Source organism: Meriones unguiculatus, chromosome 6, assembly GCF_030254825.1.
Source record: "Meriones unguiculatus strain TT.TT164.6M chromosome 6, Bangor_MerUng_6.1, whole genome shotgun sequence".
Lineage (NCBI taxonomy): Eukaryota > Metazoa > Chordata > Mammalia > Rodentia > Muridae > Meriones > Meriones unguiculatus.
Genome location: NC_083354.1, coordinates 26182608 through 26198004, shown reverse-complemented (window position 1 = coordinate 26198004; position 15397 = coordinate 26182608). Strand labels below are relative to the sequence as shown.

Genomic DNA, 15397 nt, shown 5'->3' with positions numbered 1-15397 from the left:
TTTTCATATTTGTATTCTCTTACAACTATTAAATAAATAATTTTTCAATTTTAATTAGCCTGAATGGTGATTTAAGCACTTGAGTATGAGCACACAAAGGCCAAAGGCAATAAATTTTCTGGAGCTAAAATTCCAGGTGGCTATGACCTGCTTGACATAAGTTATGGCTACCAAATGGGGGTCCTTTGGAGGAGTTGTAAGTACTATGAAAGACAGAGCTTTCTCTCCAGTCCCAACAAGTACTTTAGAACTTCATCACCTCAGAGAGAACTACTGCATCCTTTAGTCTTCACTCCTTACCTCTACTCTCCCCTCCACAAACCTCAAAAAATAACTAATCTTGGTGTCTATGGGTTTGCTTGTTGAGGTTATTCCATACACAGAATATTAAACTATATTGTTTTCTTTGTCTGTAGTCCATAATTCAATATAAAATTCTCAATGCTTAACCATATATTAACAGTATTCTAATTATTCTTGCATTTTTCTTCCTTATTGCCAAATAATGTCCTACTGATTTATAAGCCATAGCATACATTCATCAATTGTTAAACATATGGATTTTGTCAACGTCTAGTATATGAATAAGGCTTCTCTGAAGATTCTGTTACAATCTTTACAAACATGAGGTTTTCTATCTTGGAAAGATATTTAAGCCTGAGATGGTAAATAACATGGCAAGTCTGTGAAAGAACTGTCAGTGAAAGACTCAATCTCCAGTACTGTTCCTCTCAAAACAACAAAAACAAAAACAAAAACAGATCAATAATATACCTGTAATTTTCCACACCCTCAGCAACCCATGATATCATCATCATCATGTCATCATCCTTTTCACCCTTGGCATTTGTATTTTCTATGTCTGCATGTCTGGGCTGTGGTCTGGCTAACAAGCTGAGGTCAGAGAGTAAATTAGTAATGTCACTTCTCTTCTTCCACCATGTGGATCCTGGGTATAAAACTCAACTTGTCGACCATGTTTGACCATTTAGCAATCTTCCATGCTTCCCCTGTTCACAATTAAGTTTCTTAATTGTGATAACTTTTAGCAATACACATGGAGAGAACAGGCAATGACTATTTATATGTCTCCTCTAATCCCAAAACTCATTAGTGTTTTGTTCTCAGTATCTCACATAAATCTGGATCTGTCTTTTAAATGCTTTTGGACCCACAAAGAAACAGTGAGCCAAAACCATGCAGTTAGACTGGGAAACTAGATTAGACTAGGTCATAATCATTTGGGTGTGTGCCTGCGGTGACACCTTCTCCGGAGCATTTCTCACTGCCTGTCCTGCTGGGCCTGGTGGCCTTGCCTTAGCCAAGCAAATGTGTTCTTCTCAGGTTTCATCAAGATGATGTAGCACTTGGGGATGAAGATGCCACCCAGAAGCCCAGCAGTGGAGGCCAGGATAGAGAAGATCTCTACAGCCACAGTGGACTTTCCCCGGGCACTGTGGTACAGGGGCAGGAAGGCCATCCAGACACTACAGAAGAGCAGCATGCTGAAGGTGAGGAACTTAGTCTCATTGAAGACGTCTGGCAAGCCCCTGGCCAGAAAAGCCACAGAGAAGGTACCTCCTGCCAGGAAACCCAAGTAGCCCAGCATACAGAAGAAGGTGGCACCAGAACCCTCGTGGCACTGGATGACAATGTGTTGGGGCTCTGAGACCATATCCCTGTCTGGGAATGGGGGCGAGATGGCCAGCCAGACCCCACAAAGAACAACCTGAATTGAGGAAGCAATAAAGACCACTGAGGTGGAAGCACCAGGGTTCAGGCATACCTGGATCCTGCCCCCTGGCCTGGTGACCCTGAAGGCCAGGACCACTGTGAGAGTCTTGGCCAGAACAGAGGAGACAGCCACCGTGAACACCACAGCAAAGGTAGTTTGACGGAGGAGGCAGGTGGTCACAGTGGGTCGGCCAAGGAAGAGCAAGGCACACAGGGCACAGAGGGAAAGAGAGGTCAGGAGTAAGTAGCTGAGAGTTCTGTTGTTGGCCCTGACCACGGGTGTCTCTCGGTGCTTCAGGAACACTCCGAGAACCAGGACAGCCAGACCAGACAGGAAGAGTGCCACCAGAGCCAGGGTGAATCCCAGCGGTTCCTCAAAGGCCAGGAAGATCTCTGTCCTGGGCAGGCAACGGTCTCTGGTGTGGCTCGAGTACTGCTCCTTGGGGCACAGAAGACATCTCTTCATGTCTGTGGGAGACACACAGACAACATTTCTGCAACACTAAAGGAACCACACAAGCTTTGCAGGAAGGTGTCTCAGGCACTAAATGTTCTTACAACCTTTCCATCAATTAATGTATTTATGAATTATTCTTGGTGACCAGGGCTGGAATTTATATCACAGGCAGAGGCACAAGGAAAAGGAGTATGTGCTCTATGTCTGCTTTATGTGACGGCTATTGTTTCTGTTGAGATAGCATCTCCTGTATCTCTTTCTGGCCTTGAGCTGAAGAGCAGAAGATGACCCTGAATTCCTCAGCCTCCTTCCTCCCTCTCTTCAGTGCTGTGATTATAGGCCTCCAGCACTGTACCTAACTTGTGTGTGTGTGCATGTTTGTGTGTGTATACTTGTACGTGTGTAGATGCACATGCATGTGGAAACCAGAGATTATCATGAGATACTGTTGTTCAGTCATTTCCCACACCTTATTTTTCTACTCAAACTTACTAATGTAGGTTGCTGTGTGTATGTGTGTGGGCACAGCCATGCCACTGTGTGCACTTGAAGGTCAGCACACCTTTCAGGAATCTGGTGCTCTCCAGAGCTGAGCTCAGCCCCTCAGGGTTGACAATGAGGACCTGAACTGATGACCTATTTTCCCAGTCTTGACAACTTATTTTTCTTTAAGAACACTTTACTCTGTTTTACTTGTGAAGTGTTTTGTCTGCACATATGTATGGACAGGTTGTGAACGCCCCCTGCCTGCAGGAGCCAGAAGATGAGATCAGATCCCCTGAAACAGGAGTAACAGATGGGCTTGAATGGCCATGTGGGTGCTCCTGGCTGCACAGCCATCTCTCCAGCCCCTCTTCACCTTACTTGAGACAGGGTCTCTCACTGAAGCTGGAGATCCCTGAGTTCACTACACTGACTTGTCACAATCCCCTTCTCTTATGTGAGCTTTTCAATGATTCATTGCTTTCCCAATAGTGTCAGTAACTGGTCATATTGACAGATCTTTTAGAAGGAGTAGTGCCACCTAAATTCATCTAAGGTCCTGCCCGTCATCATCTCAAAATGGGACCGTATTTCACTGTAATAAAGCTGGAGATGATGTAATAAAGCTTAAACGAGTTCACCAGAGTAGACTCTAATCCCAACAGGACTGCTACTCTAATGACAAGGGAGAGTTTGAGCTCCTTGAGGCTGCACTGTCTTAATCTCCACACTTGAGAGGGACATGCAAGTGGATTTCTATCAGTTCAAGGTCAGCCTGGTCAAAATAATGAGTTCCAAGCCAGACAGGGCTGCACTGTAAGACCTTGCCTCAAAGCCAAACATCAAACAAAAGGAACACACACACACACACACACACACACACACACACACACACACAGTGGTTGAAATAAATACACACAGTGAAAGGAGGGCTTTGTCAGGGTAAGAGTGAAGCCTCAGGCAAAACCAGCCCTTATGACAACTTGGCTTTCATTTCCAGCTTTCAGCAGTGTAATGGAGTAAGTTCTATAGCTCAAAGAGCCAGGAATGTGGTGGGCTGTTACAATTCCACATCTGGGATGAACTCCACCGTTAAAGAGAAAGAAGGCTCACAAGACCATCCACAATGCAGCTCTACTTACAATAGGTTTAAAAAGCAACTGAAATTCTTCAGTGTGAATGGAAATCAGGCTGTCTTATGAGACCAGGAAAAGCTTGTAAATAGGATATGCCATTTTCCATCCTTTTTTTTTCATTCATTATTTCTTTTTTGTTGTTTGTTTTCATGTTTCTTTTTTTGTTTTTGGATTTTTGGTTTTTTTGTTTGTTTGTCTGTTTTAAGACAGGGCTAGCCTTCAATTTACTCTGTCGACCAGGTTGGTTTAGAAATCATAAAAATCTGACTGTCTGCCTCCTAACGCTGGTATTTATGTGGTGAACCACTACCACAAAACAATGACAAGTTTGTCGATTGGGGGCCAAAGGGTATGCAGTGTCTGTAAGGAGGTAGTTCATTAGGCTGTGCAATCATGGTTCATTCAGTTGTCTGTCTCAACAAATCTCTTTCCTAAGAACAACTATGAAAGTAACATTCTCGATGGTGTTCTGACCTGAAGTCCACAGAAAAGCACAGGAAAGGAGATGGCTGTAGTGCTCTGAACACAAACAGGCTCATAAAATTTAGTGTTTGCTTCCTAGTTTGTGGACTGACGGGGATGGACAGGCAGGTGTAGCCTTGTTGAAAGGGGTGTGTCACTAAGGGTAGCCCACTCACCATGTCACTGCCTGTCTGCTGCCTGTGGACCTGAAAGTAGGCACTCAACTACTTCTGGGGCATCATGCCTGTTTGCCAACATGCTTGTAGCCATGACAGTAACAGTCTCAGCCTCTAAAACTCTCAGTAAGCTCCAAGTTCTATATTTTTTCATTCTGAGGCTGCCTTTCTCATGGTGTCTCTTCATAGCAGTAGAACAGTAACTAAGACCATGGAGAAATACATGAGGCTCACAGTGCCCTGTGGCCCTCTCAGATTCCAGCCCCACCTGCCTTTACCTGTTTGGTCTGCAAAATGTCCTTCAGAGCAGGGAGTACAACCAAAGCAGCAGTGGGGGGCTCCTGGTTGAGAAACTTGGCTGAACCCTGGAAGGCAGCTTTCACTGCAGGCAGAGGTGGGCACCTAGTAACAGTGAGCATAGTGTCAGTGACTCTCCAGGGATACAGACGCTTTACCTCACCCTCAGAAGCAGAACAGGACACTTTTCACTCACCCACTACATGAGATGTCTCTCAGAAAGTGTGTTTGTCTCAAGAGATGTTAGAATGGACAGGTACCATTGTGTGTGGTAGAGTAAGGCCTATACCTAGCTTACTTGCCTAAGGGCTTCAAAAATTTAGCTAAACCATGTTATGTGTTGTGTTTCCAATCTGTCTGTGGCTCCTATTTCACCGGTTGAAGGTATGGGGGCTAGGGAGATGGCTCAGCTCTCAGGAGTACAGGCTGCTCTTCCAGAAAAGGATGGTTCAATCTCCAACACCCACACAGGACCTCACACTGTAATTCCAGTTTCAGAGAATCCAATTCCCACTTCTAGTCACCACAGCCACCTGGTACAGGTATAATACACAAATATATATGCAGGCAAAGCATCCAGACAGTCTAAATAAAAATTGAAACAGACCGCACATATTGTCAGACATTATGGAAGCACATACACTCAGTCAAATCGGCCTGCTTGTCTCAGTCACCAGAAAAGCAGTTCCTCTTTTTCCTTCTTTTTATATCATTTTCTTTTTTTTGTATACAGTCCAGAGGCTTCACATGCTTTCCTTGTTACTCTCAGCTTTACCTTTCTTTCTTGATGTTCCCTATATAATTGCAGATTCTTGGTGAACTCCAGGTCAAATTAAGAAAACAGAGCTCTCTTTCTTCCTCTTTCCCATCACCCTCTTCTGTGAAGCTGTTGAGATTTACAGTTTGTTGTTTTTGCTTAAACTCTACTGATAAAGTATCCTTGGGTTTCAAGATGACAAAAATTGTAAATATTGACTCACTTAACACACACATACAGCACACTCTGTGATCCTCTCATTTATGTGGGACTTGCAAAAGATGACTGTAGGCATAAAGTTACTGTGTAATTCAAATGCTGATTTTTGTACCCCGCCCCATATATGGTTGCAATCCTTGTTCTGAGACTGTCCTGTCTCACTGTTGTCTAAACTATCCTCCACAACTGTCCCCTGACATGTCAAATAATCAGCTTACACACAATAACTGAGCAGTGGAGAGAATATAGGGCTAAATTTCCTGCCAGCCAGGAGAAGAGGAATTAGAAAAGGAAAAAGGCTGGGCCATGGGAGAGGTCCAAGAGACAACAGAAGAGAAGGAGCTGGAGCAGGAAAGCTACAACTGCAGGTATCTCTGAGATGTATGCTGATAGGAAGCCAAAATAGCTCAGAGAGTTAAGAATAAAGCAATAACTTCCCAGTTATTGTGTTGTAAAACTTATTATTAAGCAAAATAAAAGTCCCAATTATTTGTGTGAGAGCTAGGTTAAGAGAGAAACTGAGAAACAGTTTTATTAAAAATAACACTAACAGATGACTCAGTTTCTCTTAACAGAGCTCCACATCAAGGCAAGGACTATGATGATGGAAGTGTGTGATGCTGAGATCTCTGCCATAACCAAAAAGACAAAAAGAAAAAAAATTCCCAGAGCAACCCCATTGAAAGATAAATCAAAAGAAACCTTTGAACACTTAACACATGTCCTTTATGCTTGAGAAACCTATGAATGGAAACCTCCTTTTCATATCGAAAGCCTTAAGGCCACCATTGACTGAGATGCCACCAGAACAAAGACAGACAAAGTTGAAGAGGAGATTCTCATCCCCTGGCATCCAACAGGAAGCTCCAGGCTGCACACATAGATGTATCTATCTCAAAACAGCTGATCACTTTGTTAATAATCATCAAGAATTGAGCCTCAAATGTTTCCCAAAGTCTTGTGTGTTAGACCACTGGTTACCAAAGGGTGGGTTTTTGAAGAACGATTCGATTTTGATGCATCTGACTTAATCAATGGGTTAATTCTTTAGTAGATTCATAATTTGATGAACTACTGTAGATGTTGGAAATAGGAGTCAGGCCTAATTGAAGGAACTGAAATTGGGGCTATGCACTGGTAAGATGTAACATGTTGACCTACCATGTCTACCTATAGCCCCCACCTCTCCAGTTCCAGGCCCCTAGTAACTGGGCCTGCTGCCATGACATACTACTTCAACCTCATACATCCAAAGCAATGGACCTATCTCACCTTGGATATCTCAAACCCTGAGTCAATAAAAACCTTTTCTCACTTCACACTATTTCTCAGGTATTTGTCATGGGGGGAGAAGTAAACAGTGTCTGCTGGGTCCACTTCCATGATGGTCCATGGGAAGGTGTTTGGCTTAGTGTGTCACTATCTTCCTCTTCAAAGAGCAGGTCCTCAACACAGATGATTAAAACACCCTCAGAACATCACCAGATACAGATTCTGACTCTATTCTGTGAGTCTGGTTGAAGAGTTTAAGTTAGCCTGAATATAACTCCATTTTGAAATAAAGATTGTGACTGAGAACTGAATTCAGGTACCAGGAAATATCACAGAATGTGCACCTGGCAGAAAACAAAGTTAATTCTCCTAGCAACAGCCTCCAGGAAATATAACCGAATAAATGCTTCATAGAAAATAGAGACAAACTCGCTGGCAATAATCAATGGGAATCAGTTGAGAATCAGGTGGGAAAATTCTCCCCAATGTTTCAGATATGGTTTAGAAAAATAGCCATTGTGATTATATGCCTTAGCCATTGTGATTGTGTGCCTCAGAAAAGGTCACCCTGCCCTGCTAAACTTCACCCAATTCTGTAACACCAAGGCTTGTGTCCCCCTGCATGCTGCCATGGAAACCCCCTGCTCACAGACTTTCCCTTTAAAACTCCTGTTCACTCAGAGCTCAGAGTCCCACTTCTCTACTGCTGCACCAGTGAGACTTGGGTCCTGAGTTCAATCGCTCTCGTAATAAAGCTCTCTTGCAATTGCATTGAGTCATCTCCTGGTGGTCTCTGAGGGTCCCTTGAACCTGACATAAAATGGTATGTTCTTTTCCCAATTTTTCAAAGGGTGTGCGGTATATATACGTGTTTGTGCCTCTTTACATCTATGAGGGATCATGTGCATGTGTGCACAAATGCCTGTGGAGGCTCAAGATTGATATTAAGAATCATCCTCCGTGGCTTTTCCACTATGCATATTGAAGCATATGCTCAAAGCACAACGTAGAGTTCACTGATATGGCTAGTCTTCCTAGGTGGCTTGCTGTGGCATCTCCTTGTCTTCACCTTCTTAGAATGAAATTACAAGCGGGCCAAACTGTCCACTCAGAATGTGTAAGTATTCTGGAGGTCAAAAGTCTGGTCCTTGTGCTTGCATAGCAAACACTTTCACCACTGAGCCACTTCTCCAACCTCAGCTCGGGTCAGTCAGTATCATTCAGAGAAAGGTCTCTTATGAGATGAAGAGCATAGTCAGTTATAACTGACTGGCCCAATCCAGAGCTGCATCCACTTCGTGCACAAGTAGGGATCAGGAACCCAAGACTTGGATTTACCCTGAGACTTTAACACTCTAGGATGAGTCATCTCCAAATTAAGGCAACTCACTTGGAGATGCTCCTTCAAATGGACCATCATTTTGTTACTTGAAGAGGCTTGAGGGTCTATCATGCCTATGTGGACCAAGTGAAATATACCCTCAGGAGTCTTCCGCCCTTGAAAAATGTCAAATTTTGTCACCAAATCTCCATTGACGTCAAACAAAACCTCACTTCCATCAGGAGCCTTGAAGTGCACCTTTCTGAGGGCATGAAGCAGCTGAGGAAGAAAGAAAGACATTGTAGACTGGCAAGGACTGTCTTGGGTCTTACCTAAATGGCCTCTGCAATGTTGCAGAGCCACTTCATCCAAAAACTGTCTTCAGTTGGCATAAGGAAGCTCAGGGAACTGTGATGTTGTCAGGAACTCAAAAATATATTCTAGCTCTAATAAAGTAATAATTCATAATAAAAAGTAATAAATAATAAAGTAATAATTCAATAATTAATCCAGATAAGTTTTAAACCTAATACACTGTGTGCCAGTGCGAGCACGCACGCTCACCAGGGCATGTGTGTGTGTGTGTGTGTGTGTGTTTGGTTCAAAGCCAAGTGCATCTTCATCAGGCAAACAGTAGAGACTCAGATAATCTGAGTGAACATTATGAAAATATACCCACCCCTTAAATGCCACCCTCACTTTACCTCATTGATGAGCAATGTGTCTTCCAAGGGTTATTTTGCAGATGTGGGCCTATGCTAACCTGACTAGACTGGAGAACTTTTATGGTGGAAAAAGAAAGTAAGTGTGTGTGTGTGTGTGTGTGTGTGTGTGTGTGTGTGTGTAGAAAGAGAGAAAGAAAGAAAGAAACTGAGAGCAAAATGAACAAAATAAATTATATAAATGTATGAAATTTTCAAATAATATTTTAAAATAGAAAAATAGTAAAGGACATGAGAGCTCATCTGTATTACAACCTCAGAAGGTACAGACAGGAGATGTCAAGAAAAAGCTGGCTATCAAAACTAGCCACATCATTTGTCAAAGTTCAATAAGCATTCAAGTTAAAAGTCTTGGAAAGATCAGGGATATAAGGGACATACCTAAATACAATAAAGGCAATATATAGCAAGATGATAGCCAACATCAAATTATATGGAGAGAAACATAAAGCAATCCCACCGAAATCAGGGACTAGACTAGGCTGCCCACTCTCAGGGTATGTCTTCAATATAGTACATAAAGTCCTAGCCAGAAAATAAGACAACTAAAGGAGATCACGGAAATAGAGATCAGAAAGGAAGAAGTCAAAGTATTGCTGTTTACAGATAGTGACCAGAAAAACTTGACCAGAGAACTCCTTAGAGCTGACAAACACCTTTAGAAAAGAAGCTAGATACAAAATTACTTCAAAAGTACCAGGATCCCTCCTGCACACAAACAAAAAAAAATGGCTGAAAAAGTTATTAGGGAAACAACACCCTTCACAATAGACAAAAATAATATGAAGTATCTTGCTGTAATTCTAACCAAGCAAGGAAAAGACCTGTATGACAAAAACATCAAGTCTCTTAAGAAAGAAATTGAAGAGGCTATCAAAAGATGGAAAGAGGTCTCATGCTCATGGATCAGTAGAATTAACATAGTAAAACGGCTTCTTACCAAAAGCAATCTACAGATTCAGTGCAATTGCAATCAAAATATCAACACAATTCTTTACAGACCTTGAAAGAACAATTCTAAACTTGATATAGAAAAACAAACAAAAAACCTACAACAGCTTTTTTAAAAAAAATCTTATACAGTAAAAGAACTTCTGGAGATATCTCCATCCATGATCTCAAGCTGAACTATAGAACAACAGTTATAAAAACTACATGGTACTGGCATAAAAACAGACTGGTGAATCAATGGAATTGAATTGAAGGCCTACAAACAAACCCACATACTTATGAACACTTGATTTTGACAAAAAAGTCAAAACTATACAATGAAAAAAAAGACAGCACCTTTAAGAAATGGTACTAGTCTGACTGAATATCTATATGTAGAAAAATGCAAATAGGACCATATTTATCACCCTGCACAAATCCACAACATAAAAACAGATACACTAAATCTTTTAGAAGAGAAAGTGGGGAAAAGCCTTGACCTCATTGGCACACATGACAACTTCCTGAACAGAACACCAACAGCTCATGCTCTATGATCAACAATTAATAAATGGGACTTCATGAAACTGAACAGCATTCATAAGGCAAAGGACACTGTCAAAAGACCAAAATGAAAGCCTACAGATCAGAAAGAGATTTACACCACCCCTACATCTGACAATGGATATTTAAAAGAACTCAAGAAACTAAACACCAACAAACCAAATAATCCAACTAAAAAATGGAGTACAGATCTAGACAGAGAATTCTCAACAAAGGAATACCAAATGGCCAAAAAGCAATTAAAGAAGTGCTCAATGCCCTTAGTCATCAAGGAAATCCAAATCAAAATTACTCTGAGATTCCATCTTCCATGTATCAGAATGGCTAAGATCAAACACTCAAGTGACAGCACATGCTGGCAAGGATGTGGAGAAAGAAAAGCACTCCTCCATTGCTGATGGGAGTGCAAACTGTACAACCACTTTGGAAAATAATCTGGCACTTTCTCAAAAAATTGGGATTTTCTCTACCTCAAGACATGGATATGCTACTCCTGGGCATATATACTCAAAGGGTGCTCTACCATACTACAAGGTAAATTGCTCAACTATGTTGATAGCAGCTTAATTCGTAATAGCCAGAATCTGGAAACAACCTCAACAGCGGAACGGATACAGAAATTGTGGTACATTTACACAATGGAATACTACTCAACTAATGAAAACATCCATCTGCAGGCAAATGGATGGAACTAGAAAAGATCATTCTGAGTGAGGTGACCCAGACCCAGAAAGACACACGTGGTATGTACTCACCTATAAGTGAATTTTCGCCATATACTACAGGATAAACATACTACAATAACAGACCCAAAGTAACAAAGATGACCCAAGGGAGGCTGCTAAAATCTCACTCAGAAGGAGAAAAAAAACAGACAGCAAAAGTGGCTGAAGGGAGGGAACAATGTAGGAGAAGGAGCACGGACAGAAATGGGGTGGCTGAGCAGGGACAGGAGAACAGAGGGCACACAGAGAGAAGAGAAAGTGTGGGTGAGGGCATCTCTGTAATATGCTGGAGACCTAAGACAGGGCAGGCTTCTGGGAAGAAATGGGGGTGACTCTAGCTGAAGCTCCTACTTGCAGGGAACATGGAGACACTCTCACTAGACAGGATTCATAGTGGAAGAAGGGAAACACCAACACACCCACAAAACTTCAACCAAAAATTTACCCTGCCTACAAGATGTGCAGATATAAAGATAAAGCAGAGATTTAGAGAATGTCCAACCAATGCTTGGCCCAACCTGCGACCCACCCCAGGGTCTCAGGGGAGAGAGAGCCTACTCCTGACACCATTAACAATATTCTGTTATGAAATTGTGGTATTTTTATACAATGGAATACTACTCAGCAATCAAAAAGGAGGAAATCATGAAATTTGCGGTGGGATCTAGAAAAGATCATTCTGAGTGAAATATCCCAGAAGGAGAAAGACAAACATGGGATATACTCACTTATATAGACCTATAAGATATGATAAACATAATGAAATCTATACACCTAAAAAAGATAATCAATTGAGCGGACATGGGGTAAGATGATCAATCCTCATTTAGAAAGACAGATGGGATGTGCATTGAACGTATGACAGGAGTCTACTGAGCGCATCTGAAAGACTCTAACTAGCAGTGTTTTCAAAGCAAAGACTCATGATCAAACCTTTGGCAGAGTACAGGGAATCATAAAAAGAAGGGGAGTTAGTCTGATGGGGAAAGGATAGGAGCTCCACAAGGACCAAATATATCTGGGCACAGGGTCTTTTCTGAGACTGACATTCAACCAAGGACCATGTATGGATATAACCTAGAACCTCCGCTCAGATGTAGCCTGTGGTAGCTCAGTAACCAATTGGTTTCCCAAAGTGAGGGGAACAAGGACTATTTCTAATAGGAACTCAATGACTGGCTCTTTGGTCTCCCCACCCCTGAAGGGAGGAGCAGTACTGTTGGGCCACAGAGGAGGGCTTTGCAGCCAGTCCTGAAGATACCTGATAAAACAGGATCAGATGAATGGGGAGGAGGTCCCCCCTATCAGTGGACTTGGAAAGGGGCATGGTGGAGATGAGGGAGGGAGGGAGGAACTGGGAGGGAATGAGGGATCGGGACACGGCTGGGATACAGAGTTAATAAAATGTAACTGATAAAAAAATAATAATAAAATAAAAAATCAAAAAACAAAGAAACTTTTCAGCTAAAAAAATAAAAAATAAAAATAAACCAGCAGTTTGATGATTCTGGCAATTATACACACACAAAAAAAAAAAGAAAAAAAAAACCAATATTCTGTTATGGTCACAGGCAGGAGCCTAGCAAACCTGCTCTCTGAGAGGCTCCACCCAACAATGGATAGGATCAGATGCTGAGTTTCACAGCCAAACATTGGGCAAAGTTAGAGAGTCTTGTGTAAAAGTGGGGGCAAGGATAGAAGGACCTGAAGGTGACAGGAACAGCACGAGAAGACCATCAGAGCCAACTAACCAGGATGCAGACTGAAGCACCAATCAAGGACCTAGGACCCATACACAAAGATAGCCAGTGGGCATCTCATGCTTTTTATGGGTCTCCTAGTAAGGGAAGTGGGGGCTGCCTCTGACATGGATTCTGTTGCCTGCCTTTTTAATCTCTATCCCCTTGTGGGGTTGCCTCACCAGGCCACAGAGTATGAAGACAAACTCATTGCTGATGTAACTTCATGAGATGGGGTGGGTAGAGAGGCTCCCCTTTTTTTAAGGAGTAAGGGAAAGGAAATGAAGGAAGAAGAGGGAGAGTGGGACCAGGAAGAGAGTAAGTGGTGGGGTATGATTGGGATGTAAAGTGAATTAATCAATCAATCAATTAATTAATTAAATTTTAAAGAAGAATTATCCTTTCTCACATCATCCGCAGACCTTCCCAAAAATGTGTACACTGCATGCACACACATACCCACATGTGCCTGAATGCCAATCTACATGTTCCCACATACCAATAAATGAGTGAATGAATGATTAAATAAATAAACAAATGTGATTTGATGGTTGTTTGGAATTCTAATTTACAGCGTGCTTATAGTAAAAAAATCTAATTTTCATGAGCTCAAATTTGGGACATAAAAACTTACTATTAGTTGATATTTTAATTTAACTAGGCACCTTGTGTTTGTTAAGGAAGTATATCCACAGGGACTAGACTCATCTGAGATCAAACACACAGCATAGACCACTTGTCCTATGCTGTTTCTAAGATGCCTCTCAGTTGCAAGAATGAGACATCCTTGCTAAAGCATACAGCCTGCTACACCTCTACAGCTTCACAAAAACCTATGTCCTGTTCCCCAACGACCACTGAATCATCCACTCCACACATGTCTCTCTCACCTGCCAGGGCTGGAAGTCCAGAGAGTCAGCACCTTTCTCATCCTGGTGCCCACAGGCTATCATATCATGCAGGGCATGGGCAATGCAGTAGACAGCTGTGTACGCAGCATCAATTTTACTCACTTCTGGGAAAGGATGCTGCTTGTTCTTCAGACTCTCATTCCCTGAGCAGAGCTGAGCACCCTCTGTCACTGTGATGTTTTGGTGGGGCCATGTGCAATCAAAGGTGAACTCCCAGAACTTCTTTATAAACATGTCTTCTGGGGTCTGGCTGGGGTGCAGGTGAGCAAGGAATTCGGAGAAACCAATTGCCCTGCTGCTGTGATACAGAAGGCCAAATGTGCTGTGCAAGACCTGAGAAATGCCTGGAATGGTCAGAGCGAGAGCCATGTGCAGAGTGTCCTTGCTGACCCACACCTGGCCTGAGACAAGAACACCCAATAAGCCATACAGGATGAGCTGGAAATTTGAATTGCTTAGGAAAGCCAGAACAACCTTGGCGGTGCATTTCTGCATCCTCTGGACAATCTCTTCAGTCTTCTCCAAGGACTGATGGGAAGGGACATGGAGGTGGGACTCAATGCAAACCCCAGCTGGACTCAGCACCTGAGTGGCCAGAGAGCTGGCTTCCTGCCCAAAGTCATCATCATGGGCCAGAATGATCACCCAGGACCACTGGAAGTGAATTATCAGTTGGGTAACTGCACAGGAAGATGTGAGGTCACTAGTCAGGGTCCGAAGGAAAGATGGAAACTGGATCTTGTCACTCAGGCTGGGTAGTGTTGATGAGTAACTGACCTGTCAAGAAAGAGCCAGTCAATATGAGAGTAGGTGAAATCCAGGACTCAGGTGCAAGATAATGGTCTACTTGGAATGTAAGAAGGAGGCGTCTCTGGAACTAGCTCAACAGTTCAGAGCCATTGTGGTTCTTGTAGAGGACCCATGTTCAATTCCCAACACCCATATCACATGGATCACAATTGCCTGTATCTCCAGCTCCAGTAAATCTGATGCCCTCTTCTGGATTTTTTCCATACCTGTGGCATAGACTCACACAGAGAGAAACACATACATATAAGTATATGTTAAAATATAAAACATAAAGAATTTTCACGAAATGACTTGCTTTGGGAATTGTGCTGCTTCTACCCAGCAGCTGGGTGGCCCTCACAGGTGATCATCCAAGACAGCCCTGTGGGAAGGCTTTACTTGTTTTACTCTCAGATTCTGTCCCACACCCTACTCACACATATTGGTTCCAGCACCTAATCTGGGCTTGGTCTGAATCTCTGCTTTGCCCACAGCTCTTAGGTTGTTCTTTAAAAAATTCATGTGGACGTGTGTGCATGAAAATATATGTTTGTCTATTCATCGGTCCATTTGTGATGATGCATGTGTACAGATCAAAAGATACAATCTGGGGGAGCCAAGATGGCGGCACCAAGAGAACACCGCGTCTGAGAAGCAGGACAGCACTCTCCGTGCAGAGACCAGGAGTCTGAACTCGGGGCCC

The 15397-nt window shown here is 42.6% G+C and overlaps 1 protein-coding gene across 2 annotated transcripts in view; it reads right to left on the bottom strand.

Moving 5' to 3' along the window:
• Nucleotides 1-1282: 1282 nt before the first annotated feature.
• Nucleotides 1283-15397, bottom strand: part of LOC110544925 (vomeronasal type-2 receptor 26-like) — a 30051-nt gene continuing 15936 nt past the window's right edge. The window contains exons 3-6 of one of the 2 annotated variants that reach the window (XM_060386174.1): nucleotides 13885-14682; nucleotides 8348-8593; nucleotides 4727-4850; nucleotides 1283-2202 (exon numbers count right to left, since the gene is read on the bottom strand). In XM_060386174.1, coding sequence (XP_060242157.1) covers nucleotides 1283-2202; nucleotides 4727-4850; nucleotides 8348-8593; nucleotides 13885-14682 — 2088 coding nt within the window. The remainder of the gene's footprint in view (nucleotides 2203-4726; nucleotides 4851-8347; nucleotides 8594-13884; nucleotides 14683-15397) is intronic. The other variant, XM_060386175.1, reaches the window with a different exon arrangement.